This window comes from Lytechinus variegatus, chromosome 3 (assembly GCF_018143015.1).
Source record: "Lytechinus variegatus isolate NC3 chromosome 3, Lvar_3.0, whole genome shotgun sequence".
Taxonomy (NCBI): domain Eukaryota; kingdom Metazoa; phylum Echinodermata; class Echinoidea; order Temnopleuroida; family Toxopneustidae; genus Lytechinus; species Lytechinus variegatus.
The window spans coordinates 14,140,023-14,166,788 of record NC_054742.1 but is presented as its reverse complement, the minus strand read 5'-3'; the positions used below and the strand labels follow the sequence as shown (position 1 = coordinate 14,166,788).

At 36.0% G+C, this 26,766-nt stretch overlaps 2 protein-coding genes across 2 annotated transcripts in view; both read right to left on the bottom strand.

Moving 5' to 3' along the window:
• The window catches only part of LOC121410280 (peroxisomal acyl-coenzyme A oxidase 1-like), a 44,911-nt gene extending 23,726 nt beyond the window's left edge, over positions 1-21,185 (bottom strand). Inside the window, exon 1 of the mRNA XM_041602262.1 lies at positions 20,953-21,185. Coding sequence (XP_041458196.1) covers positions 20,953-21,142 — 190 coding nt within the window. The 5' untranslated portion in view covers positions 21,143-21,185. The remainder of the gene's footprint in view (positions 1-20,952) is intronic.
• Positions 21,186-23,238: 2,053 nt separating this feature from the next.
• Positions 23,239-25,698, bottom strand: LOC121410279 (putative nuclease HARBI1). Its single transcript, XM_041602261.1, has one exon. It carries the CDS (start codon positions 25,286-25,288, stop codon positions 23,987-23,989), a length of 1,302 nt encoding a protein of 433 aa, XP_041458195.1. The 5' UTR covers positions 25,289-25,698; the 3' UTR covers positions 23,239-23,986.
• Positions 25,699-26,766: the final 1,068 nt, after the last annotated feature.

Here is a 26,766-nt window from a genome sequence, read left to right as displayed (position 1 = left end):
AAATAATTACTATACAGTTTTGTAGATTATATCCCAGACAACCTGCGTGCCAATTTTCGGCGCGATCAGCCGAGATCCCGGGGGGGTGTTGCACCCACAAATGTAATAACACTTTACCCACATATGTAATAATGCCCACAAATGTAATAACACTTTACCCACAAATGTAATAATTTAACCCACAAATGTAATAACACTTTACCCACAAATGTAATAATGCCCACAAATGTAATAACACTTTACCCACAAATGTAATAATTTAACCCACAAATGTAATAATGCACTTTACCCACAAATGTAATAATTTTTGATCGCCCACGATTGTAATAATGACTTTACCCACAAATGTAATAAATTTGAAGGGATTTTTGGCGAATCCATTCTCAACTAAAATTCTATAGTTATACGTTCATATAGCACAAAAGTCCAAAATCTTTATTTCCAGACCCGGATAATAAGAAAATCATAATATAATTCCAAAGTCTTTTTTTCAGGCCCGGTTGTTTCAAATATTATAATATAAGTCCAAAGTCTTTTTTCCAGACCCGGTTCTTGAAAAAAATATAATATAAGTCCAAACTAAGTTTTTTTTTTTTTGCCTCTATTAGAGGATTTATTAACATCAAAATCAGGGGTTACACAATAAGTCACATTCAAATCAAAGGTTACACAATCATAAATCATGAAAAATATAAGTATTATTACAATAATTACAAAGTCATATCTACGTTACATAGGTTTTCTTACATGAATCGTAACAAGCTCTTGGGCAGTTCATCTCTTTTTTTGGTCTTTTTTACTAGCAATGTTGTACATTTCTATCCGTTTTTTAATTTCTTTTATAAATACATGTTTCAAAACAAAATTTCTTTTTTCGATTCCTGATTTGTTTCTATCCAAAATAACTTTATATATTGACCAAAATGCAATAGTTACAAAGGTATTTGTTTTACTATCACTTTCAACTTTAAGTAAGTGCTTGAGGTTTACTTCTACTTTTACATTGTAAACTTCTCGCAAAATAATTTTGATATATTTGAAAAAGGATTTATTTACTTCACAGTCAATAAAAGCATGTATAATATCTTCTTTAACCTTGCATGTTGGACACAAATCATCTGTTGCAAAATTCCATTTGAACAGGTTACTTCTTACTGGTAAGAGATTATATAATAACTTAAGATTGAACTCTCGTAATTTATTTTCTCTAACTTGAATAAGATTATTTTTAAATACATTTGCCCAATTTACATTAATATCAAGTTTGTTCTCCCAATGTAAACAGCATTTATTGGTGAAAGTATTTTTTGAGGGAAACAGGTTATATATAGTATTACTACTCAGATCACTGATGCATTTCAAACTTTTTCCAATCATTACCTGGGGAGCAATAAAACCATGAGGTCGGATAGTGATGCCACTATTATCGCTCAAACTTTTTATCCAAATTGCTGGTATTGCCTTTTTTAATTTTGTATAGTCGAAAATAACAGTATTTTTACTTCTTTTTATATCGATCTTTCTCTGAATGTTTTCCATTGGTATGTAACCATTTCTCCCAATAATATCTGTTAAGTAAACTATACCACTTCTATACCAGTCTTTATAAAATAAAGACTGGTTATCAAATATTATATGTTTATTATGCCAAAGTATTTGATTTCGAATATCATTACAGTTAGGGTTAGACATACACACATCTTTTAATGTGGTAACAGTTCTAAAAATTTCCCAGGCCTCCAATATTTCTTTGTAAAAAGTTGGTATTTTCCTTTCGTTTATAATTTTCAGTGTTTTAATATTGAAATTACAATTTAAAAGGAACGAGATACCTCCTAGGAGGTCAAACCAATATGAACACATTTTTTTCCATATTTCTGTTTTGTCATTCAAAAACCTTCCTAACCATTTTAACCGAAAGCTTAACATTTGATGGTAAACATCAGTCATTTTTATTCCACCATTTATATAATTTTCTGTTAAAGTACATCTTTTAATTTTTTCTACTTTTCTGTTCCAAATGAATCTATACACTATATTATTCAACATTTTCAGGAATTTCGTTGGAATGGAGTCAACAATGCTCAAATGTATTATTTGACTAAGTGCTAAACATTTAAGAATAGTTACCCGACCAAAAATAGTTAAGTTTCGTTTTGACCAGCTTTCAAGAGTCTTTTTCAATTTAGTTAATTTTTCTTCCCACTCTAAGTTTAGCGATTTGTCATTATCAGAATGAATATAATGACCTAAGTATTTTACAGTCCAAGATAAATTGTATTTTTTAATATCATATTTCTTACTTGTATCTCCTAACCATATCAATGCTGTTTTTTCTTTATTAATCTTTGGTCCTGCTATTCTACCAAAGGTTTTTAATTCATTTAATATTTTTCTTAACGATTTTTCATCTTGAACAAAAAACAGAGTATCGTCAGCATATTGTAAGAGTTTAAGTTGAACGATATGTTCTGTAATTTCAATAGGTTTAATCTTTTTGTTTTCTCTTATACTAATTGCTAAAAATTCGGCAGCGATGATAAACAAAAGGGCTGATAATGGACATCCCTGTCTTATACCTCTTCCAATATTAAAACTTGTTGAGATCCAACCGTTTACCAAAACAGAGCTTGAAATGTCTTTATAAAGAACTGAAATCCATTTACGGAATGATTCACCAAACTAAGTTATGATAATGATATTCCAGTGGAATAAAAATGAGAATCGAGCTTAGTATTTTCTCCAGACCCAGTTAATTAAAACTGGTGGAATAAGCGTCTTTGTTGTTGTTTTCACTTATATGGCGCGTATTGTGAATATACGTGCTAAGAGTAAATTGAGAATCAAGCATAGTCTTTTCTCCAGACCCGGTAAGTAAAAACTAAAACCCTATAGTAATGTGCTCATATAGCACAAATTAGCAAAGTATTTTTCCAGACCAGGTTGATTAGAAAATTATGATATAAGTTGAAAGTCTTTTTTCCAGACCTGGATGTTTTCAAAAATGATAATATAAGTCCAAAGTCTTTTTTCCAGACCCGGTTCTTTAAAAAATTATAACATAAGTTCAAAGTCTTTATTCCAGACCCGGTTGTTTAAAAAATTATAATATAAGTCCAAAGTCTTTTCCAGACCCGGTTCTTTAAAAAAAATATAACATAAGTTAAAAGTCTTTTTTCCAGACCAAGTTGTTTCAAAAATTATAATATAAGTCCAAAGTCTTTTTCCAGACCCAGTTAAATCAAAAATCATAATATAAGTCCAAACTAAGATACGATAATGATATCCAGTGGAATAAAAGTGAGAATCGAGCTTAGTCTTTTCTCCAGACCCAGTTAATTAAATCTGGTGGAATAAACGTCTTTGTTGTTGTTTTCACTTATATGGCGCATATTGTGAATATACGCGCCAAGAGTAAATTGAGAATCAAGCATATTCTTTTCTCGAGGCCCGGTAAGTAAAAACTAGTAATGTGTTCATATAGCACAAATGTGCAAAGTGTTTTTTGCAGTCCCGGTTGATTAAAAAATTGTAATATAAGTTGAAAGTCTTTTTTCCAGACCCAGTCATCTAAAAAATTATGATTTAAGTCAAAAGTCTTTTTCCAGACCCGGTTGTTTCAAATATTACAATATAAGTTGAAAGTCTTTTTTCCAGACCCGGTTGTTTCAAAAATTATAACAAGAGTTTAGTCTTTTTTCTGACCCGATTAATTAAATATTCATAACATAAGTCCAAAGTCTCTTTTTTTCCAGACCCTGTTGCTTCCAGAATTATAATATAAGTTCAAAGTCTTTTCCTGACCCAGTTGTTAAAAAAATTATGATGTAAGTTGAAAGTCTTTTTTCAGACCCAGTTTTTTCAAAAAGTATAATATAAGTCCAAACTAAGATACGATAATGATATTCCAGTAGAATAAAAATGAAAATCGAGCTTAGTCTTGTCTCCAAACCCTGTTATTCCAAACTTATAAATAACAATACAACAACAAAAACAGTATAAAGACCCCATAATGTTATTAATGCTGGATAACCTGTACATATAACATAGTCTTTCAGCCAGACCCAGTTATTTTTTTAAATAACACTAATAGTAATAATAAGAAAAACTCCAAATGTAAGACCAAATAATCCGGAAACCTATGAACCGGTTTTAAAAGAGGTTAAGAGCGTTGTCTTTATTCTATGCCTAATTTTTGAAAAAAATTATGTAAAACCCTATCATATTCTTATTCTTGTGGCATAACACGAGTTTTAAAACGTACTCTTTCCTCCAGACCCGGTTATTTAAAAAAAATGAATTTAAAAAAAATCAAATCTAAGACCAATCTTCAAAAGTTACACCCTTAAAGGTCCTATGAAATTAAAACTAAAGATGTGTTAGTAGAGGTATTTTGCCATGAAAATTGCAAATCTGTGACCTATTTTTGCGTACGATTGATAGTTTCAGAGTTATTCCCTGACAAAGAACTTGACAGGGAACGCCCACCTTTTTTCAGGCGAAAACCTCAAATAGAGCTGTCAATCTTAATGACGTCACTTGCAGAAGTCGGCTTTCGCTAGCGGCTCGCATTCAGCTTTATTTACTGTATGTTTGCGTGCACTTTGACAGAGCTGAGCTAACTTTACTGAACTTGAGATTGACCTTTACTAATAGTAATTGCGAATTCCTCCCCTTCGGATGAAGAGTCAGCATCGGAGTGGTCTACTTCTCTCTCCGAAAGATCTAGCTTCGAGTCTGATGATGGTAGAAATGGAAATGATGGAATAATTAATCCATATCAATTTGAGCCTGCAGCCAGTGACGGAGCTGAAGAGGAGGAAGATGATGCCAATGGCAATGCCAATCTGGATCAACAGTCAAAGGCTAGTTGACAACTATTGGTAGGTTTATAATTCCAGATTTCTATTCAATAACAATCTATCTGAGTTTTTGTATAATAAATAGTCCCAATTTGTATGTTTGATCTCATTTAGTTCTCTTATTTTCTCGCCTCCACTCGTCTGTGGTGTAGAAAATGCGTCGATGCTCTTGCTTTGGGCGAGCTCCTCGATTCGTTCATGCACAGTGCACTAGCGCCAGTGATCTCTATACCGGATACGCTGCTCGCGCTGCCGCGTACTCTGCACTGAATCGAGGCCCAGAGGCTCGAAATTTATTTGGAAATCACGTTGTGTGGTATGCCTTAGATTCTGTAAAGATCGAGATTTGCATGAAATTAAGATTCAGAAAACAGTAAACAATAAAACCCAACCCCCAACAACGAATCTAAGAATCAACAATCCCCCAATTAAGACCATGTAGAAAAGCAAGTGTTTAGATCGTTGTCTTTATTCCACACCCAGTCCTTTGAATAATAATTTAAACAATCTTAGTATTATGTTTAGTATTTCGTATAGACCCGGTTATTTAAAAGATAAACAAATATAGAAACAAAAATCAAAGCTAAGACCAATCTTCAAAATTAAACCCAGTTAAAATGCTTGGGTTTAGAGCGTACTATTAATCCCACACCCAGTTCTCTTAAAAATACAAAATAAGCGAAACTTTAATCTTAAAACTTAATCCCCAGCATCTTCCAAACTATAAAAACCATGTGATAACGCATACTACATTGAAATAAATAAATAATGGGGGGAAAAGAATGTCAGAAGACCTGCTGTTAATTTTTCTGTGGGATGACTACGAAAACGACAAATTAATCATCTAGGCGTAAATGTTCATATCTGAATGATATGCACCTTAAAACCCTTGATAAAAATAAAAACAACAACCTTATTCTACATCTATTGTATTTTTGGGTCTTTGCTAATATTGTCTGGAAAAAAGAATTTGTACTTATATTATAATTTTTGAAACAACCGGGTCTGGAAAAAAGACTTTCAACTTATATTATAATTTTTTAAACAACCTTGTCTGGAAAAAGACTTTATATTATAATATTTGAAACAACCAGGTCTGGCAAAAAGACTTTGAACTTAGATTATAATTTTTGAAACAACCAGGTCTGGAAAAAAGACTTTCAACTTATATTGTATTTTTTCAAACAACCGGGTCTGGAAAAAGACTGGACTTATATTATAATTTTTAAATAACCGGGTCTGGAAAAAAAGACTTTTAACTTATATTATAATTTTTGAAATAACCGGGTCTGGAAAAAAGACTTTCAACTTGTATTATAATTATTCAAACAACCGGGTCTGGAAAAAAGACTTTCAACTTATAATATAATTTTTGAAACAACCGGGTCTGGAAAAAAGACTTTGGACTTATATTATAATTTTGTTATTATCCGGGTCTGGAAATAAAGTCTTTGCACTTTTGTGCTATATGAACGCACTACTATAGGATATTTGTTTAGAACGGATTCGCCAAAAATCCCTTCAAATTTATTACATTTGTGGGCGATCAAAAATTATTACATTTGTGGGTAAAGTGCATTATTACATTTGTGGGTAAAGTGTTATTACATTTGTGGGCGTTATTACATTTGTGGGCGATTATTACATTTGTGGGTGTAACAGGGGGGGGGGGGCCTGGAGGCCCCCCCCCCCTGGCCATATTGATATGAACTCCCAAAATACCCAGGCTTAGATAGGGTTAACCCCCATTCTTACATCCAAGATCTGAGCAGGGATAATTCCCTAATCATATCTAGGCTCATCAAATCATAAACTTGAGCATGTTCAGAAGGACAAGAAACATAAAAAATTAAGTTTGTTTGATGATTGATAAGGGGAATCAGTGCACCAACTTGAAAGAAAATGTGAATGATGGATCAGTAAAATGAACTGAAAAAGGGGGAATCCACAAGTTAATCACCCTTTGCGAAAAAGGAAAATTTTGATTTTTTTTCTTTTAAAAAGTTTCACTGAATTATTGAACTTGACCTCAGTAGCTAATTAACTAAAAAAAGTAATGAAAACAAAAATGGTGTATTATTGGAATTATGTATGAAACAGACATGACCCGTTGTCTCAATCATTGTGCATCTCCCGTTTATCAAACATGAAATGAACTGTCTAATACTGTTTTTGCCCTTCTGAACATGCTCAAGGTTGTGATTTGATGAGCCTGGTTAGATCATGGAAATTTCCTTGGTCAGATCAGGGAATTCCTTGGTCAGAACAAGGAGATAGAGGTGATATCTCCTTGGTCAGAATGGTCAAAGGGGGTCGATATGCAAGAAAGTGCAGAACACAAAGCAGTGTTGCATGCATACAAACTTGGAATGGGCTGAAAAGCACCACTAGGTGGTTTCAAACCGCCTCGATCACAAGAATCCCCGTTAAATTACGAGAACTTTTTAAGGCTAGAAAATACCCGATAATTATTCCTGCATTCACACCGCCCCGAAACACATCCTTCGGGATAAGTTCCCGAAGTTACGAGCATGCGCAGTGTGGTCTGATAAGCAGGCAAGGCGGGAGATTCAAAATCACTAGCCCAGCAGCCACCCACGCCGCCGCGCCCAACGACACGCTGAGATAAAAGTTCCCGTAATTTGCTTTCACATCGCCAAAATACCTGCGACCTTGGAAAAATCCCCACGAAAGTTCTCGTAATTTCGCCAAGTACCTACTATTTAGCGGGTATTTTCTTTCGGGGATATTACGCGTAGTTTGCTTTCACATTACCAAAATACCTGGTATTTTCTGATCGGGGTAAATTTCCCGATCAGAGAATACCTGGAACTGGCGAACTTCGAGGCGGTCTGAAACCACCTACTGTTTAATAGGCTGTGTATTCGAAACCACTGAAGCGAAACCAATGAATTTTTTATAATAGTTAGAACATGAGATGGGCTTCCTATATCCATACATTTCATTGAGAATAATTTTTATTTTTGGAAGTTATTAAGCCGCATATCAGAGGGACATTTTTTGGGGGACGCGCTGTACATCCAAGATACCACACTTGGATACCAGCTAAAGCATCCAAAGTCTGTGAGCAACCCAGGTCTTATGAAGTATCAATGCCAAACGGAGGAATCTTGAGAAGGAACAGATCACACGTGAGGGAAATTCCATCCACCATCCCCACTCCAAAGCAGAGCTCAAAATTAGAGGTTGCCCAGGTGACGTTGGCCAACAAAACTGCCATCATGGTTGCCCGGATAGCAACCAAGAAAATTCCTTGGGTATTTTTTCTCAATGCAAAAAAAAATTCTCCTGAATTTTGCAGCAAGCAAACATGCTTTTCCAGTCCAAAGTTTACAACTTCTGGATCAGGAATATATCTTTCAAGAACACATTGGCACAAAGTTTTAGCTCTGAAAATAGATCGCCCAAATCTAGCACATGAGCCTGCCAATGACTTCTAAGATTGACTGCCTGTCTGTCAAAGTTTGGCTAAGTCCTACCTAAGAACCATAAACCTTACATCTTGACATGATATTGATCAGTTAATTGTTGCAAGTTGTAAAATGCAATTTACAGGAGACCTTTTCTGTGGTTCTGATTCATCACCACATTTTCTACTTTTGAAAATAGTAAATAGATTAATAACACAACCATATACATCTCAATGTTCCAAAAAGACCTTCCCCTTCTTTACATTGGTCAACAGAAAGAGGGTTTTGTCATTTTTGGCACTTTAATGTATCATAATTGTTTAATCTAAATCGTAAAGAATAAAGACAACCCCCTTGATTAATTTCTCATACTCAGAATACCCTCAAAACATTTGTAATTTGTTTTCCTATGATGTCGAAATTGAAAAGTTCTGTTAATAAGAGTTTTTCTTCAGAATCCAAGATGGCTTGAAACACAGATAAGCGCACGTGGGACAGTGTATTATTACTGCTTTGAATGTTGTGTGCGACGCTTGACCTGAATCCTGTGCTTATTTGCTAATTTCTCAGCAATTACATGTACACAATTTCTTCCAGAATCCTTTGGCACATATTTCTTATTTTAAATACAGACATTTTGCTGGTCATTTCAATGGATTCTGTACGAACTCATTTTGATATCGTTACCAAAACTGGCATTTACCTTTAAGATCTCAGCCGAATTACCTTTACATCACCTTAAGAATAATATCAACTTGTAGAAAATTTAAGTATCTTTCATATGACACTATTTGTGTTCGAAAATAAACCTGATTTAGGAATACAGGCCATAGGATCAAAATAAAGATAAAGTGGGGGTAGCTTCGACATATTTCTTTGAGTTTAATGTGTCAGAACTTCATCTCTATTACCTGCAGTGCAAGTGTATCTTATAACTGTTTCCAAGAGACTTCATTAAATAAAATTCTTTATAATGTAACAGAAACACCTTTTTCGTATTTGCATCCTTCTGAATCAGATACATTTCTATTACCATGCACATTCTATACTGTCACACCAACACGATCGATGGGAGAGGCTGATCAAAGCTAAATTTGAATGACATACCATTAATCACTTTGCGATCATTTTCATGGGTGTGACTGCCACACTGAGGTTGCTTTTTGGCCTCAATTTAGTGCAAAATGTCTTAATACATTCAGCATATTTTCTTTCTATCTGAAGCAAATGAAGATACTTATGGTGGCATGAAGCCTACCAATATTTTCGTTGATACATTCTCTTTTATATCGAATGTTGAGATTGTGCATTTATTACTGATATTTATTAAGCCTGAGTCGAATCGATTTTAAAATCGGTGTTCGATCGATGTCATCGAACACCGGTGCAGATTTTGCAAAATCGGTGCATCGAAAAAAAAAATAAAATACGTCGGCCGGCCGATTCGTTTGGTTTACACAATCAATCATCAAAATATCAGTAATGTCCAACTTTACTACTACTTACTTGATTTCTATTGCCCCCAAAATGAAACCGATTGAGTAATTATGATGCTATTCACCATTAATTTGAAGTTTATTTCGATCATAGTTCGAGTCTTACTCGTCTGCTCGTGCCGAGATAATTTATGCACGATGAATTCATGAATGGAAGTCATGGCCATCGATCGTGCATGCGCAGTACTGTTCTTTAATCAAACCAGAAAATGGCCGGAAATTGACGCGATCAACGTAAAATAAATCTTGCTTTCATGAACAATATTAATATCATGACCATAGAACATTATTTAATCGTAATATTTAACAATAATTTGCATATGATGATAATCATTAATATGAATTTAGAGCTTGATGTGAAACGTTTGTATTTCGTTTCAATTTTCAATGGCGGACATCTCATGACTAGTGCACTAGTGCACTCGTCTAAAAAAAAAAATCATCACATCAGGATTGATTCTCGAACATTGTCTACATGCAAAAACTCTGTTCAAGTTCGTAATATCACCATATAATAACATTTTACATGACAAAACAGAGAAAATTGCGTTTGATTTTTTTTCCCATCAATTTGAAGCTAGTTTGTGCCCAACTTTGGGCTCTGATTTCATGAATGGGAAAATATGTCATACGTCATCGAACACGCATGCGCATTGTGCTTATTTTCTCGGAGCTTGGAGATGTCCAGAGATGGAATAACAATAGAAATAATCCGGCCAGTGTTAATTTTTCCATATGAACATAACATACTTTGCTGACATCGTCAATATTCTTAGTATGACCATAAAATCTTGTTAAATCGTAATAATTTAGATGAATTTAGGGCTCGATTCGAAACATTCGTATTTATTTTGATCGCATGCTCAATTGCGTCTAAAAAACTGGATTGTCATTATCAGGATTAATTCTTGAACATCGTCATAACTCATATTCCACAATCTTTCCTCACAATCGTTATATCAGCATTGAATAGCAATTCAAATGACCATCCAGAGAAAATTACGTATTTATTCCCATAAATTTATTTGGAGCTCATTTTGGATCCAACTACACAATCTCAGGCAAGTTACAGCGCTCTCCGTTGATTGCACTTGTTTGCTGGCGCTGACGTCAAGCACGCCTGTCGTTTCGGGAGAGTGAGTGTACGGAACTGCGGACGTGGCTGGTGAATGGACTGCGAATGATAGTTGACCAAAAATCATTCGGATCGACTCTGCGTGATTCATGTCTTTATTTTTTCATTTTAAACTTATATGTTGTCATCTGCAAATATCATTGTTAAAGATATTTTGGGAAGAATTCTGCTTTGGTTCCCGGCCTTTTTTTGTGTGTTTTGTGATCATGGAAAATACAAACGAACTTTGCTGTCATCTGCTTGTGCAACGCTCACCCGGCCAACGCCAGCGCATAATGTCAGTGCGTAGTGCATATGCAAAGCGCATCGCATCGATGCAAAAACAAAAGACTAAATTTTCCCCGCCTTCAATATTCGATGCATCGATGTTCGATCGAATTAGAGCTGTCGAACACCGGTTTTCAAAATAATCGATATGACTCAGGCTTAATATTTATAATGAATCTGATCAATAACAGTGCATGTGCAATATTTTTCCAAAAAGCCTTAATTCTTTCAAAAACTATATCAATCAACTTTAAATTGAAGAATAAAGGGATTGTAGTAAAATCTACCAACAAAATAGTAGATAATTTTGCATTTTATTAAAGCCTATTTCCATTTTCTCGGTTGAAAATGTGACAATATGCATTAGAATATCCAAGTCTCTGATATGCGGTAAAAAATTTCTGATTTCTGAAAATTGAATTTTCAAGTTTGAGACATTATAAGTTTGTGACTAAAAATGATATCAATTTGGAATTTCATTTACTTAATAGTTGTATATCAGAAAAGTTTTCTAGAAATTTGAGGCAATTTTATTTAGATTTATGGTAAATCATGTACTTGCAAATTTTCAATTTTTTGGAAAAAATATCAAAATTGCATTCTTCTTAATAAAATCTAAGCCGAATTACTTTTTCATCATTCATGAATAGTATCAACTTTTTGAAAATTTATTCATCTTTCATATGACACTAATTTTGTGGCAAATGAATGTTTGTGTCGGAATCTATGTACAAAAATCCAAATCCACATGAATATATACCCGGGGGGGGGGGCACTGAGTATATAAGGCATAGTGGGTATGTGCCGCGGAGGGGACCCCCATTTTTACACCAAAATTTCTGTTCCAAGGCATAGCATTTTTGTCTTGTTGAGAAAAAAAAAACAAAGAAAGCCGCTCCAAGGCATAGCATTTTGTTCTTATCAAGAAAAAAGAAGAAAGAAATCCGCTCCAAAGCTTTGCATATTTTTCGTTACGCCGTTCCGGTCACATTGATCTACTGCAATTTTGGTGAAAGGCCGCCGTCGAGCGCTGTCCGACCATCGTCTCTGCGCGAGCACATCCAGCGGAGGCGGCGCTAGCGGCATCATGCACGCATGCCCGTTCCATAGGGGTGCATACGCCCCTACTCACACGCTGGCGATCCGTTCCAAGGACCCCCGTTTTCACATTATTGTAGTTCCGAAGCCCGTTCCGAGGACCCTCCTTTTTACAATAAGCCCGCTCCAAGGCCCCCGTTTTTTGTCTCGGCCGCAGCATACCCCGACCACTTTTTTGGTCGAGTGCGCCATGGCATGGGACCAGGGTGACCCAACCAGATGTCCCGTATTTTGCTCGTTTGTCCTGGCGTCCCGGCAAACCCTTCCTGGGACACCTATTTGTCCCGTTTTCAGAATATTGAACAAAATGTAGTTGATATATTCAAAAGTGAAGAATTTTCGTCAAATAACCAGCAGATGACGCAGCAGAGACAGCTAGGCATTTAGGATCTGAGCAGATTCTCAATAGTGCAAACAATGACATGATAAACAGTTTTTCCATCAAAATAATCACAAAATTGCCAGGAAATGTGTTTAATTATATTAAGGATTCTCCTATTACTGATTTGGAAACGTAATCGGAGGAAGAAGTTACTAAGCATTCACAACTAGTTCAGCTTTCCTTTTGAGTCTTGTAGTGTATGATGCCGCGATGTTTCATCTAATTGTTAAAGGTCAAGTCCACCTCAGAAAAATGTTGATTTGAATCAATAGAGAAAAATCAGACAAGCACAATGCTGAAAGTTTCATCAAAATCGGATGTAAAATAAGAAAGTCATGACATTTCAAAGTTTCGCTTATTTTCAACAAAATAGTTATATGAACGAGCCAGTTACATCCAAATGAGAGAGTCGATGATGTCACTCACTCACTATTTCTTTTGTTTTTTATTGTTTGAATTATACAATATTTCAATTTTTACGAATTTGACGATTAGGACCTTGCCTAAAGCACAAAATGTTCAAATAATGGAATTCCACATGTTCAGGGAGGAATGAAACTTCATTTCACATGACAATGACGAGAAAATAACAATATTTCATATTTCATATAATAAAATACAAAAGAAATAGTGAGTGATGTCATCAACTCTCTCATTTGGATGTAACTGGCTCGTTCATATGACTATTTTGTTGAAAATAAGCGAAACTTTGAAATGTCATAACTATCTTATTTTACATCCGATTTTGATGAAATTTTCAGTGTTATGCTTGTTGAATTTTTCTCTTTTTATTCAAATCAAGTTTTTGTTGGGGTGGACTTGACCTTTAAGTTGACAATGTTTTGCTTTGAAATTTTATTCATTTCTAAAACATTTTAATTTTTTTAATCTGGAAAATATGTTTTAAAAACAACAAATATCATTATTATTTTTGTTAGATGATTGGATTGTTTTTGTTTGATTGAAGTTTGGACTTTTTTCCTCTTTCTTTCTTTTCTATCCTTCTTTCTTCATCCTTCTACCCTTCCTGCTTGCCCTTTTTTTGGTTCCACCTATCTGTATTCCTACTTTATTGATCTTTTCTTTCCCTCTCTCTGTTTATTTGTCTTTCTTTCCTTCTTTCTCTTACCTGCCTTCTTTATTGAATTTCCTTTTTTATTTCCTTCATTCTTTTCTAAAACTATTTTTTTGCTTCCTTCTCCCTTCCTCTCCTTGTTCTTTCTCTTCTACTATTATTTTTTTTCATTCTCTCCTCCCTTCATTTCCCCCCCCTTTTCTTTCCTCCTTTCTTTCATTTTTTATTTACTTTTCCTTATTATTCCTTTCCCTTATTCTTTCTTTCCCTCCCTTTCTTCCTTCCCTCCTTCCTGTTTTTATTCTGTCTTTGTTTCTTTCTTTCTTTTAAAGAATGAAGGAAACATTTCTTTCTCTTCATTTTTCTTTCATCCTCTTCTTTCTTACTTTTTTTCTCTCCTTTATTTTGTCTTTCACACTTTTATTCATCTTCACTTCCTTTCTTTTCTTTCTTACTATATTGATTTCAAAGAATGACGGAAACCTTTTCTCTCTTTCATTTTTCCTTTCATCCTTCTTTTATTCTAACTTTGTTTTATTCATTCTTATTTTTTCCTTCATTTTCCCCTTCCTTCTTTTTCTTTCTTCTCCATTCATCTCTTTTCTTTCTCTCTTTCATTCTTCCGTTAACCCTCCCTAACAATACTTTATTATTTTTTGTAAGAGTTCCATATGCACCCTGTTACACCCACAAATGTAATAATCGCCCACAAATGTAATAACGCCCACAAATGTAATAACACTTTACCCACAAATGTAATAATTTTTGATCGCCCACAAATGTAATAACACTTTACCCACAAATGTAATAACGCCCACAAATGTAATAACACTTTACCCACAAATGTAATAATGCACTTTACCCACAAATTTAATAATGACTTTACCTACAAATGTAATAAATTTGAAATGATTTTTGGCGAATTCGTTCTAAACTAATATCCTATATTAATGCGCTCATATAGCAAAAAGTTCAGTCTTTTTTCAGACCCGGTTAATGAAATATTACAGTACAAGTCCAAGTCTTTTTCCAGACCCGGTTTTTCAAAATTATAATATACGTCCAAAGTCTTTTTACAAGACCCGGTTGTTTCAAAATTATAATATACGTCCAAAGTCTTTTTTCCAGACCAGGTTAATTCAAAAATTATAATGCAAGTCCAAAGTCTTTTTTTCAGACCCGGTCGTTTCAAAAGTTATAATATACGTCGGTGAGGGGTAAAGACAACACTCTAAACCCAAGCATTTTAAGTGGGTTTAATTTTGAAGATTGGTCTCAGCTGTCATTTTTTTCAATATTTCTTTATCTTTTAAATAATCGGGTCCAGACGAAAGACTAAGCATAATACTCGTGTTATTCCACAAGAATAAGAATATGAGTCTTTTGTTTTTAGGATTGTTTAAATCATTTTCAAATCACCGGGTCTGGAATAAAGACAACGCTCTAAACATGTGCTTTTCTACATGCATGGTCTTAATTTGGAGGATTGTTGGTTCTTAGATTCGTTGTTGGGGGTTGAGTTTTATTGATTTTTTATTCCTGAAATTTTGTCTGGAGGAAAGTCGATCTTCGACAATCGGTCTTCATGTTGTTCCACAGTAATTAGATTATTGGGTATTCGTTTTAGAATATTTGTAAAAACTATTTTATTTTTCAAATAGTAACCAAGTCTGGAGAAAGGATGTTTGCTTTACCCACGCGTTATTACAATGTTTTGTAGCGGTAGTAGTATTATTTAAAAAAAGACATATTTTTACTGGGTGAAACTTTGGAAATTTGGTCTTAGATTCGAAGTTTTTCAGTTACTTTTTTTTAATAGCCGGGTCTGGAGGAAAGAGTGCGTTTTAAAACTCGTGTTATTCCACGAGAATAAGAATATAAGGTCTTATGTTTGAAGATTTTTTTCGTAACTGTTTTAGGTCTGGAATAAAGACAACACTCTAAACCTCTTTAAAACAGGTTCTTAGGTTGAAGGTTTGTTTGGTCTGACTTTGATTTTTTTTTAATTCTTACTATTAGCGTTTTTTTAAGAAAAAATGGTCGGGCTGAAAGACTACGCTATATCCAGCATTAATAAGATTATGGGGTCTTTATACTGTTTTTAAACTGTTATTCATAATGTTTAAATAACAGGTAACCGGGTCTGGAGAAAAGACTACGCTTGATTCTCAATTTACTCTTAGTGCATATATTCACAATATACACCGTATAAGTTGAAACAACAACAAAGACATTAATTCCACCAGTTTTAATTAACTGGGTCTGGAGAAAAGACTAAGCTCGATTCCCAATTTTTTTTCACAGGAATATCATTATCGTATCTTAGTTTGGACTTATATTATAAATTCTGTAATAACTGGGTCAGGAAAAAGACTTTGGACTTATTAAAATTCTTGAAACAACCGGGTCTGGGAAAAAGACTTTGGACTTATATCACAATTTTTTAAACAACCGGGTCTGGAAAAAAAGACTTTGGATTTTTATTATATTTTTTTAAACAACCGGGTCTGGAAAAAAGACTTTTTGAAACAACCGGGTCTGGAAGAAAGACTTTGGACTTGTACTTTGATGTTTTATTAACCAGGTCTGAAAAAAAGACTTTGCACTTTTGTGCTATATGAACACATTACTATAGGATTTTAGTTTAGAACGGATTCGCCAAAAATCCCTTCAAATTTATTACATTTGTGGGTAAAGTCATTATTACATTTGTGGGCGATCAAAAATTATTACATTTGTGGGTAAAGTGTTATTACATTTGTGGGCGTTATTACATTTGTGGGTAAAGTGTTATTACATTTGTGGGCGTTATTACATTTGTGGGCGTTATTACATTTGTGGGTGCAACACACCCCCGGTGGGGTCACTCACCCGCAGAGGGGGACGCATATGACCGTTACCACAAATGCAAGTAACCCCCTGTTGCAGTCAATTTCAAGGACATTTTGTGAAATTTACCCCCCTATTTTCACGCAAAACAAGGACAAAATTGCGGTAAAATGGTACCTTAAAACACCCCTAATTATAAGATTGTAAGGACACTTTTGCCTATTTCGCAAACTTACCCCTATTTACCATATTTCAAGGACAGGGCATTTAGGCCAATACACTTTAAGGAAATTGCAACACAGACGTCAGAGTGCTCAGTCCTTAAGTCATACTGATACAATAATAAAAAAGAACTTTATTTTTCTTGAAAAATAAGAAAAGTAGAATTCTTTGTAAAAATAAATGTAGAGTTGTCCACATAAAGATACAGAGCATGATGAGCGCGCCCTCTGCGGCTGGTGACTCGGCGACGAATTTTACTTCCCATGCGTTCTCCCCTTTTTCCTGACCCCTATTTCCATCAGATCGAGGACGGTCAGCACCCCTATTTTCACTACTTCGAGGAGTGTTCTGTCCGCGGACACTCCATGAAATTGACCCCTTTTCCCGCGATTTTGGTAACGGTCATGCGGTCCCCTAGTCATATTGAGTGACCCCACCGGGTATGCACCCCCACTAAAATTTAAAATAAAAACATGGAGAAGGTTCAGAATTATATATATATCCCTAATATAGTTCACATATATGATGGGGAAGTGGAAATACATACCAAAATGTGGCTTTATTCCGTCAAATTTCGAGCAGGATCTAGTGCATGTAATTGTACATAGACATTGGTTTATTTAGTCAGTAAAGGGTCAGTGAGTCAAACTAATAATACCAACATGCTTATAATTTATATAGCAGGGCTCCACACTAACCCGTTTTTTCTACTGGTCCAACCTATTCATGTCGGACCAGTAGATACCCAGTTTTTCAAATTTTTACTGGTCCGAACCTAAAATCTACTGGTCCCAAAAAATAAATAAAAGATTTTAAAAAGGCGCAAGTTTATTTGTCTAGCCTTTCGTTACCCCCCCCCCCATGAAATGAAGGAATGAAGGACAGAAAGAAAGCAAGACAGAAACGAAGAAGGAAAGAAAGAAAGAAAGAAAGAAAGAAAGAAAGGAAGGAAGGAAGGAAGAAAGGAAAAGAAAGAATAAGAGAATGGAAGGAAGGAAGGAAAGGGAGGAAAATAAAGAACGAATAAAAAAGGAAGGAATGAAGGAAGTAAAAAAAAAAAGAAAAGGTAAAGAAAGGATAGATGTGAAGGAAGGAAAAAAGAAAGAACTAAAGGAAAGGAATGAAGGAATAAAGAAGGAACAAAAATAAGAAAGGAAGAAAAGAAAAAAGAAAGAAAGAAAGAAAAGAAGGAAGGAAGGAAGGAAAAGAAAGAATAAGAGAAAGGAAGGAAGGAAGGAAGGAAGGGGAGGAAAAGAAAGAATAAAGGAACAAAAATAAGAAAGAAAGAAAGGAAGAAAAGAAAAAAAGAAATGAAGGCAAGAAATGACGCAAGCAATACAGAAAGAAAGAACAAATCCAGAAAGTAGTAAAGGAAAGAAAGAAGCAATAAAAAAAGAAAGGGTTAAAGGAGAGATGGAAAGAAGGACAAAAGAAAGAAAGAGAGGAAGGATTGAAAGAAGGAAGAAAGGAATTAAGGAAGATATGAAGGAAAGGTAAAATGATAGATAGAAGGAGAGAAATAAATAAAGGAAGGAAGACGCAAGCAATATAAAAAAAGAAAAAGTAAAAGAATAGATGAAAGGAAGAAAAAAAGAAAGACTGAGAGACAAAGAAAAGAAATAAAAAAAGGGTAAATAAATGATGAGTGGAAGGAAGAAAGAAACAAAGAAAGTAACAAAGAATGAAGGAAAGAAAAGGGTAAAAGGAAGGAAAGAAAGGAAGAGATGAATATATGGATGGACTCAAGAATTAAAGAAAGAAAAATATCAAAAAGAAAGGAAGGAAGGAAGGAAGGAAGGAAGGAAGAAAGAAAGAAAGAAAGAAAGAAAGAAAGAAAGAAAAAAAGAAAGAAAGAAAGAAAGAAAGAAAGAAAGAAAGAAAGAAAGAAAGAAAGAAAGAAAGAGAGAAAAAAAGAAATAAAGAAAAATATTTTTCAAATGGATAGAAAGAATGAAAGAACGAATTAAAGAAAAAAAGGGAAAATAAAAAAGACAGTAACAAAAATAATTAGGGAAGAAACAAAGAAAGATTGAAAAGAAAGAAGGAAAGAAACATAGGAAGAAAACAGAGGAAGAAAGCTAAAACTATCATCATAAATAATTTATCAATTTTTTTTTGGCTCAATTAAAATAGCTACGAAAGAAAGTCAGAAACCAAGTGTATCAACACACACATAAATGCATATGTGGGGCTAACTTGTATTCAGACGATATCACCCGAAACCCGATCTGTTTGAACCAAACAGAAGTGAAAATTTATCCTTTTACTGCTTACAAATGACAGAGTTACTCGAATTTTTAGGAAATATGGACATTATAAGAGCCTTTCATGAGTATGAACCGCGAATTTTGACAGTTCTGTGAGAGATTTCTGCCAGAGTTTAGCCAAGCTTCGTTCGCTCAGCCAGTAAAGAATTTACCACGTGAGTTGTGTGGCTAGCTTGCTACATAATGTACACTGTATCTGCTCTAGTAGCAATTACGTGCAATTCATTCTGTGTGTATTCTGTGTGTGAATGACAGAATTTATCGGGGGAATGGTTTGCAGTGAATTTGACCATTTCTAGAAAGGTTATTGGCCCAACAGTCTTTTTTATTACTGGTCATGTCGGACCCTTAAAATCTTGCTATTTTTGGAAAAATTACTGGCCCGACAATGATATTTTTTACTGGTCATGTCGGACCAGTAAATCTTCCTATTTCTGAAAATCTACCTGCCCGACAGCGATTTTTACTGGTCTGGGACCGTCAGACCGCCGCTAGTGTCAAGCCCTGTATATAGCGCATATCACTGCCAAATGCGTCCCTATGCGCTTAATTGGATATTATTACCCTGGCTTTAGCCTCGCAGCCTTTTACAGCGTGATGTGGCATTTAAAGGAATAAATTCCTGCCAGGTACCCATTTACCTCACCTGGGTCGAGTGCAGCACAATGTGGATGAATTTCTTGCTGAAGGAAATTACGCCATGGCTGGGATTCGAACCCACGACCCTGTTTCAAAGTCCGAAGACTAATCCACTGGGCCACAACGCTCCACAAGACTAGTCGAACTATCAGCTGATAATTGTTAAAATACCCCTTTCGGTATCAGCGCTTCTCGCTAGCATAGCGGGAAACGTCTTGACTGCAGATAAAACGAGGTGAGTTTGAGTCCCAACTAAGGTAAGCAACAGTAAAAATATGATAGAAAAATCTGAAGTGAATGACCAAAAGTCTCAACAATCTTTCATTATTTTTAGTGGGGGTGCACATGGAACTCTTTCCAATTTTTTCACAAGTCTTTCTAGCCTTGTTTTTATCTTTTTTTGTCGATTGTCCCATATTTCATTTCCCTGCATGCCATGGGACAATATTTCGTTTTGGGTATGGTAGTGGATCGTATTACCGAACACTTTTCATGAATTTGATCATATCAAACACATTATTCCAATAAAATTCACCAAACTTTTACCATTAATACACAAATACCTACAAAATATAAACATGCAGAAAGTTTTCCGAAATTGTTTTTCATTTTTACGACATCAGCTTCCAATCGGACCCCTCTTCGCAAGTGAAATATATTGGTCACTTGAAAAGGTATCGTATTACCGAACGTGTGTTTTCTATGGGGAAAGTTGGGAAAACAACAAAGTCACTGATGAGCTATTTTGACCATAATTTATTGTTTTTAGGATATAAAGACTTCCAAATTGTGTTTTTGATAATTTTTCATCATTTTTCTATTTAAGTTCCCTTTGGAAGGAAGTTGCAAAGGTTTGAGCGTACTTGATTATTTTCTGACGCATATGATGCGCGCGTTCGGTAATACAATCACTCACTATACCTGTATACATCAAAATTCATTCAAACCCATCAAACTTTGCCATAATAATAATCAACACTTTGATTGTGGGCATCAACGGAAAGACAAGACAAGATTCACTGGACATCTTAGGGATTACAAAATTGTAGGTTAAAAAAAATATCGATAGAGTGCATGGGAACCCTATCTCTCTGCCCTACTATCAAGTATCAAGACTAGTCCGAGCTAATTACCCAGGCAGGGAGCTCCAGCTTCGCCTTCGCGGCCCGAAGCCCTGGGGCTGGGCGGGCCTGGCCTGGGTTAAGCCTTAATTAACGTAAAGTCGAGCCTAAGGCTAACCGTAACTTACCGATATATCTTTTCCTCTCCAGAGCCTTTAACCCATCAAACAAGAAAAGAGTGACTTCATCTTTATGGAATGCTGCAAGGTCTCTTTCCTTCTGTATATCTTGATGTATAATAACACCAGGAGAGGCTTTCAAGTCTTGGCCGTGTGACTCCATCCCAAATCCTACATGCACAAGCACTTCGATATCCATTAACCCAGGGAACTCCCGCCCGCGTGGCGGGAGGCGATATCCATGTACCTGTACCGGTACCCGTACACGTCTCTCTCCGTCGATGACGGAGATGCCTCGATTGCATGGGCTGTGCACAACTAGCGACCAATAACAAATTGAAGGGTTGGTTATGCAATTTCATCAAAATCGGATATCAAAGTTTTGAATTTCAGAGTTAAGCAATATTTTGTGAAAATCGTCGTCATGAATATTCATTAGGTGGGCTGATGATGTCACATCCCCACTTGTTCTTTTGTATTTTATCATATGAAATTAGGTTTATATTCGATTTTTTTCCTCCAAGAACTAGAAAAATTTAATTGCAACTGAGTTAGTGCATTAGATATTTATTGTTGCAACTTATTTCACTTTTAGGGAGACATATTATTCACACAAGTATGAAATAATGAAAAAATATATATGATTTATGTAATAGCATAAGAAAACGAAAAGTGGAGATGTGACATCATCAGCCGACCAAATGAATATTCATGACGACTGTTTTCACAAAATATTGCTAAACTTTAAACTTCAATAACTTTATTATTTGTAATCTGATTTTGATGAAATTTTCAGTATTTTGCACAGCGAATTCTACTCTATGTATTAAGATATAAATAAACTCCTCAAAAAAGTTTGGAAATCTGAGTTTGATCGACGATTCCTCCTTCGTTTTAGTAAATATATATGTGCAATTAATATCAATAAATAGAACATTTAATTTTCTTTAAAATGATACCCTACATGATATGATTATGGTTCACATGGAGGCATTGGCGGCGGAAGCCAAAAATTTTAGGAGGGGACAAACAAAATTTTTTTAACAAGCAAAAAAAAAAAAGGTTCTCAACCCAAAAATTTTAGGGGGGACGTAGGAAAATAAATTGACAAGCAAAAAAAAAAAAAAAAAAAAAAAAAAAGGTCATCAACAACAAATTTAGGGGGGGACCGTCCCCCCTCCTCAAATTTAGGGGGGGACACGTCCCCCCTGTCCCCCCCGCTTCCGCCGCCTATGCATGGAGGTGCAGTGCCTTGAAATAAGGGGCAAGGCCAAAATTCAAAAGCTGCAAAATGACACAATATTGAAAGTCACTGTTCTTTTTTCTGTGATGAGAGAGTTTCTCAGCTTTTTTCTTTTACTTTGATCGATAATTCCTCATCGGTTTTAGTAACGCATAATGTATGCCAAGAGCGTCCGACGCATAATGTCGCAGTCAACGCATAATGTCGTAGTTTTTAACCTAAAGCCCCTTTCACAATTGGCGCCTCACTCGTGCGATAATTTTTTTTTTCGAAAATATTTTTTCCGTCCTGTTGTAGAAGTGTTGTCTTTGAGTCGCAAGCAATATATAAAATCGTACGAGAGGTGAACGACCACTGCACCAGGATACAACAGTCGTGAGACGTAATCGTGCGATTATTTTCATGTTTCCGGGTGCAACAGTCGTACAACGGCTGCAACGGTTGAACGATGATGCGACCAAGTCGCACGACATATGCGTTTTGTAGCGCCATATGTCGCGCGACCTAGCGACCCGTTGTACGACTACTACAACCGATCGTACAAGGCTACGACCCATTGTGCGACACACCGCACGACCTGTCGCGCGAGGTGTTGGCCTATAAATACGACACGCGATGCGACTTTCTTCATTGCTACATGCTATTAAAGGAGAATCAACTTTTATTATTTCAAACATTTCATTGTCAAAGAAATTTTTGTTTAAAATAAATGTTGACATGATCATTCATTTCTTCTTTGAAATGATTCATTCCACTAAATCAAGGAGGCAGCAACAGCGCCGTCACATCAATCATCATCCATTTGAACTTGTCAGATATGTCAAATAAAGAAAATGAACAGTGAACTTTTGTTTGGATTGTTATTGTTACTTGATGAACTCTCGCAATTTAATTTACAACTGACCCATTTTGGAACATTTATTTTAAACTTTTTTTTAAACATTAACATGGTCAATAAAATTAATTATCGTTAATAAAATGTCTTTGAAAAATATATATCATGTTTCAAACAACATGATTAATGACAAAAGAAAATATGTTATATCTGTACATCTTTTTTATTCTCATAAATCACATTTTTTTCAAACATGTTCTCCTTCATTATTTTATTTCAAACACATGTTATTAAGGAGAGTTAACTTTTTAAATTTCAAACTACCTTTCGATGTAAAAGTAATGTATGTTTAAAATAAATGTTGACATGATCAGTCATTTCTTCTTTGAAATGATTCATTCCACTAAATCAAGGAGGCAGCAACAGCGCCGTCACATCAATCATCATCCATTTGAACTTGTCAGACTTGTCAAATAAAGAAAATGAACAGTGAACTTTTGTTTGGATTGTTATTGTTACTTGATGAACTCTCTCAATTTAATTTACAACTGACCCATTTTGGAACATTTATTTCAAACTTTATTTTAAACATTAACATGGTCAATAAAATTAATTATCGTTAATAAAATGTCTTTGAAAAATATATATCATGTTTAAAACAACATGATTAATGACAAAAGAAAATATGTTATATCTGTACATCTTTTTTATTCTCATAAATCACATTTTTTCAAACATGTTCTCCTTCATTATTTTATTTCAAACACATGTTATTAAGGAGAGTTAACTTTTTAAATTTCAAACTACCTTTCGATGTAAAAGTAATGTATGTTTAAAATAACTGTTGACATGGTCATTCATTTCTACTTTGAAATGATTCATTCCACAAAATCATGATCGAAGTTTACATGCCATTTTTATGGCAGAGTCTGTGCTTTATCCCAAGTAGTGCGCCAAGTGGCAGTCTATATCATGTGTTGTTGCCAGGGCAGGCTTCCAACTGGACTGTTGTAGTAGTGCTTCAGGTAAGTTCTCAGCTTCTTGCCCTCTTTGTTTGCCTGGTAGCCTCCGCCAACTCGTTCAACATCCTGCAGAACTGCTGCGTTTCTCCATGCCCCAGGGATGTGGTTGCCCAACTCATCTTCATGGTCAACGTCAATGTTCTGAAGCCCAGGAAAACGATCTCTCATTAGGTTGTGGAGGCACATGCAGGCCATAATGACTGTCCTGGCTTTTTCTGGATCAAGCTGTAGGGTACTCAACAAGCATCTCCAGCGATGGGCAAGGATGCCAAAGCTGTTCTCCACCACACGGCGAGCCCTCAAGAGACGGTAGTTGAAGGTTCTCTCCTCGTCGGTCTGCTCACGGTTGGAGTACGGCTTCTGCATCCATGTCCTGAGAGGGAAGGCGTCGTCCCCAATTAAGAAGTAAGGAGTGTCTCGGTCATCATCTGGCAGGGGCTCTGGATCTGGCAGGCCAAGAGTACCATTCTCCAGTCCACGTCTCAGCGGGCTGTGGTTGAAGACCTGGGCATCCGATGATGAACCGGGATTACCAACGTCAGCCCAGAGGAACTTGTAATTGCCATCAACTAGGGCCAAGAGGATGAGGCTGTAGAAACCCTTGTAGTTGTAGTAGATCGTACCAGAGCCTGGTGGATTTCTGATGGCCACGTGTTTTCCGTCCAAGGCTCCGCAGACATGATGAAAGTTCCATCTGTCAGCGTAAGTCCGGGCCACTTCTCTCCATTCATCTGGGGTAGTTGGACAGGAAAATACTTCATCTTGGTATTCACTGATGATGGCCTGGCACACCTCTGGTATAAACAGAGAGATGGTATTATGGGCAACACGGAAGGCATACTGCAGGGTTTTGTAGCTGTTGCCGGTCGCAAGATATCTCAAGGTGATGGCCAGTTTGAGCCCAGGATCCAGTGGCTGCCGGTAGCGATAGGACTTCTCTATCCTCGGAGTGATGCGCTGCAACAGTTCAAGGAACGTTTCTGGTGGCATCCTCATGTAGTTCAGGAAGTCACCCTGACATTCTCTCTGCAACTCCGTCATCAGATTATCATACTGTCCAAACAGCACACGTCTCTCAATCCAGGGTTTGACCCACCACCTTCTTCTTTGCCTTGCATGTCTTTGACGTCTACGGATGAGTAAGGCCATCAATATGACATGTCTGTCTTGAACGTTTTGGATTTGCCTTCTCAGACTTAGCAAATGCAAGAGCCTCCCAGGAGCTATTGGTCGAGCAGCAGCCATGTTTACAGTATGGATGGTCCAGACATTTGGGATGAAAGCTCAGGAGTTCTCGAGCTTATATTGGGGGTGAAAAAAAATCGTACAACGTTGCAAAGGGGGCAAGACAGGTCTTCCAATAGTCTTAGGGTGGTACAACGGACTCGTACGACAGGATGCATCATCGTACGACATGAAAATACTCGTGCAACACTCGTTCGGGGTCTTACGAGTGCGTGCAAAGTCGCACAACACTCGTACTGCCTGTCGTGCAATTATTTTTCATCGCGTCAGTCGCTCAAAATATCGCAGCAGCACGGTTTTTTTTCCCGACCGAGATGCGACCATTTTGTCGCATCTGGATCGTACAATAAGTGGTACAACGGCTACAACGAGTCGTACAACGGGAAAAATTTCGAGTCGCAAGCCGTTGTAGTCTGTATGGCGCCAATTGTGAAAGGGGCTTTACGCATAATGTCACATGTCGCAACGCATAATGTCGCAGCAAATTGTCAACGCATAATGTCACATGTCGCAACGCATAATGTCACAGCGGTATTTTCTTCAGGACTCGAGCTACAGATAAGATATAAAATATGCTTTCACTTAGTATTTTGAGACACGAGAAAGAGAATGAAATTATTTGGAAATCAGGATTACTCTTTGTATGGATATTTATCGGTTTATTGCCATTTCGTCTACTACCTTTTTCCTCACTATCGCATGGTCTGATATCATTTCGTCTACCATTAGTTAGTCAACTATCAACATAGTCCAATAACGATTTCGTCTAATTACCATCTCGTCTAATAGCCAGTGGGTCTAATAGCCGTTTTTTATATTATCATTTAGTCTAATTGTATGATTCAATTGGTCCAATATCCACTTTGTCCAATATCATTACGTCTATTACCTTTTGGTCTAATAGCCAATTGGTCTAATAACCACTTGGTGTACTCTCATTTTCGTCCATGTTCCATTTGGTCTAACTTCAGTTGGTTCGCTATGCGTTGCGACATGTGACATTATGCGTTAGAAAAACTACGACATTATGCGTTGACTGCGACATTATGCGTCGGACGCTCTCGGCATAATGTCGCAATCTGCGACATTATGCGTTGCTGCGACATTATGCGTTGATGATTATCGGTTGTAACCCCGGGGGGCCACTTCCATTCACGAGTGGATACCATGCGCGACCATGGGGTCCCGAAAAGCACCCTAAACACGTAATTTCCATATTCTGAAAATGCACCCCTTAACAAGTATTGGCGTGTGAAACCCTACCCTTAACAAGTATTGGAAACAGAACGATACTCTTGGCAAATATTCCCTGAAATGAACCCCTAAACAAGTACAGGAATGTTTTATTGTTACGGGTCCTTCGGTCGTCGGCTTTACCTTAATTTTGGTTTAGTACGACCCCACCTTCTACACCTCGCGCAAATCGGACTCTAAACACGTAGTGTTGGGGCAAAAAGGACATCCTTTATAAAACATTT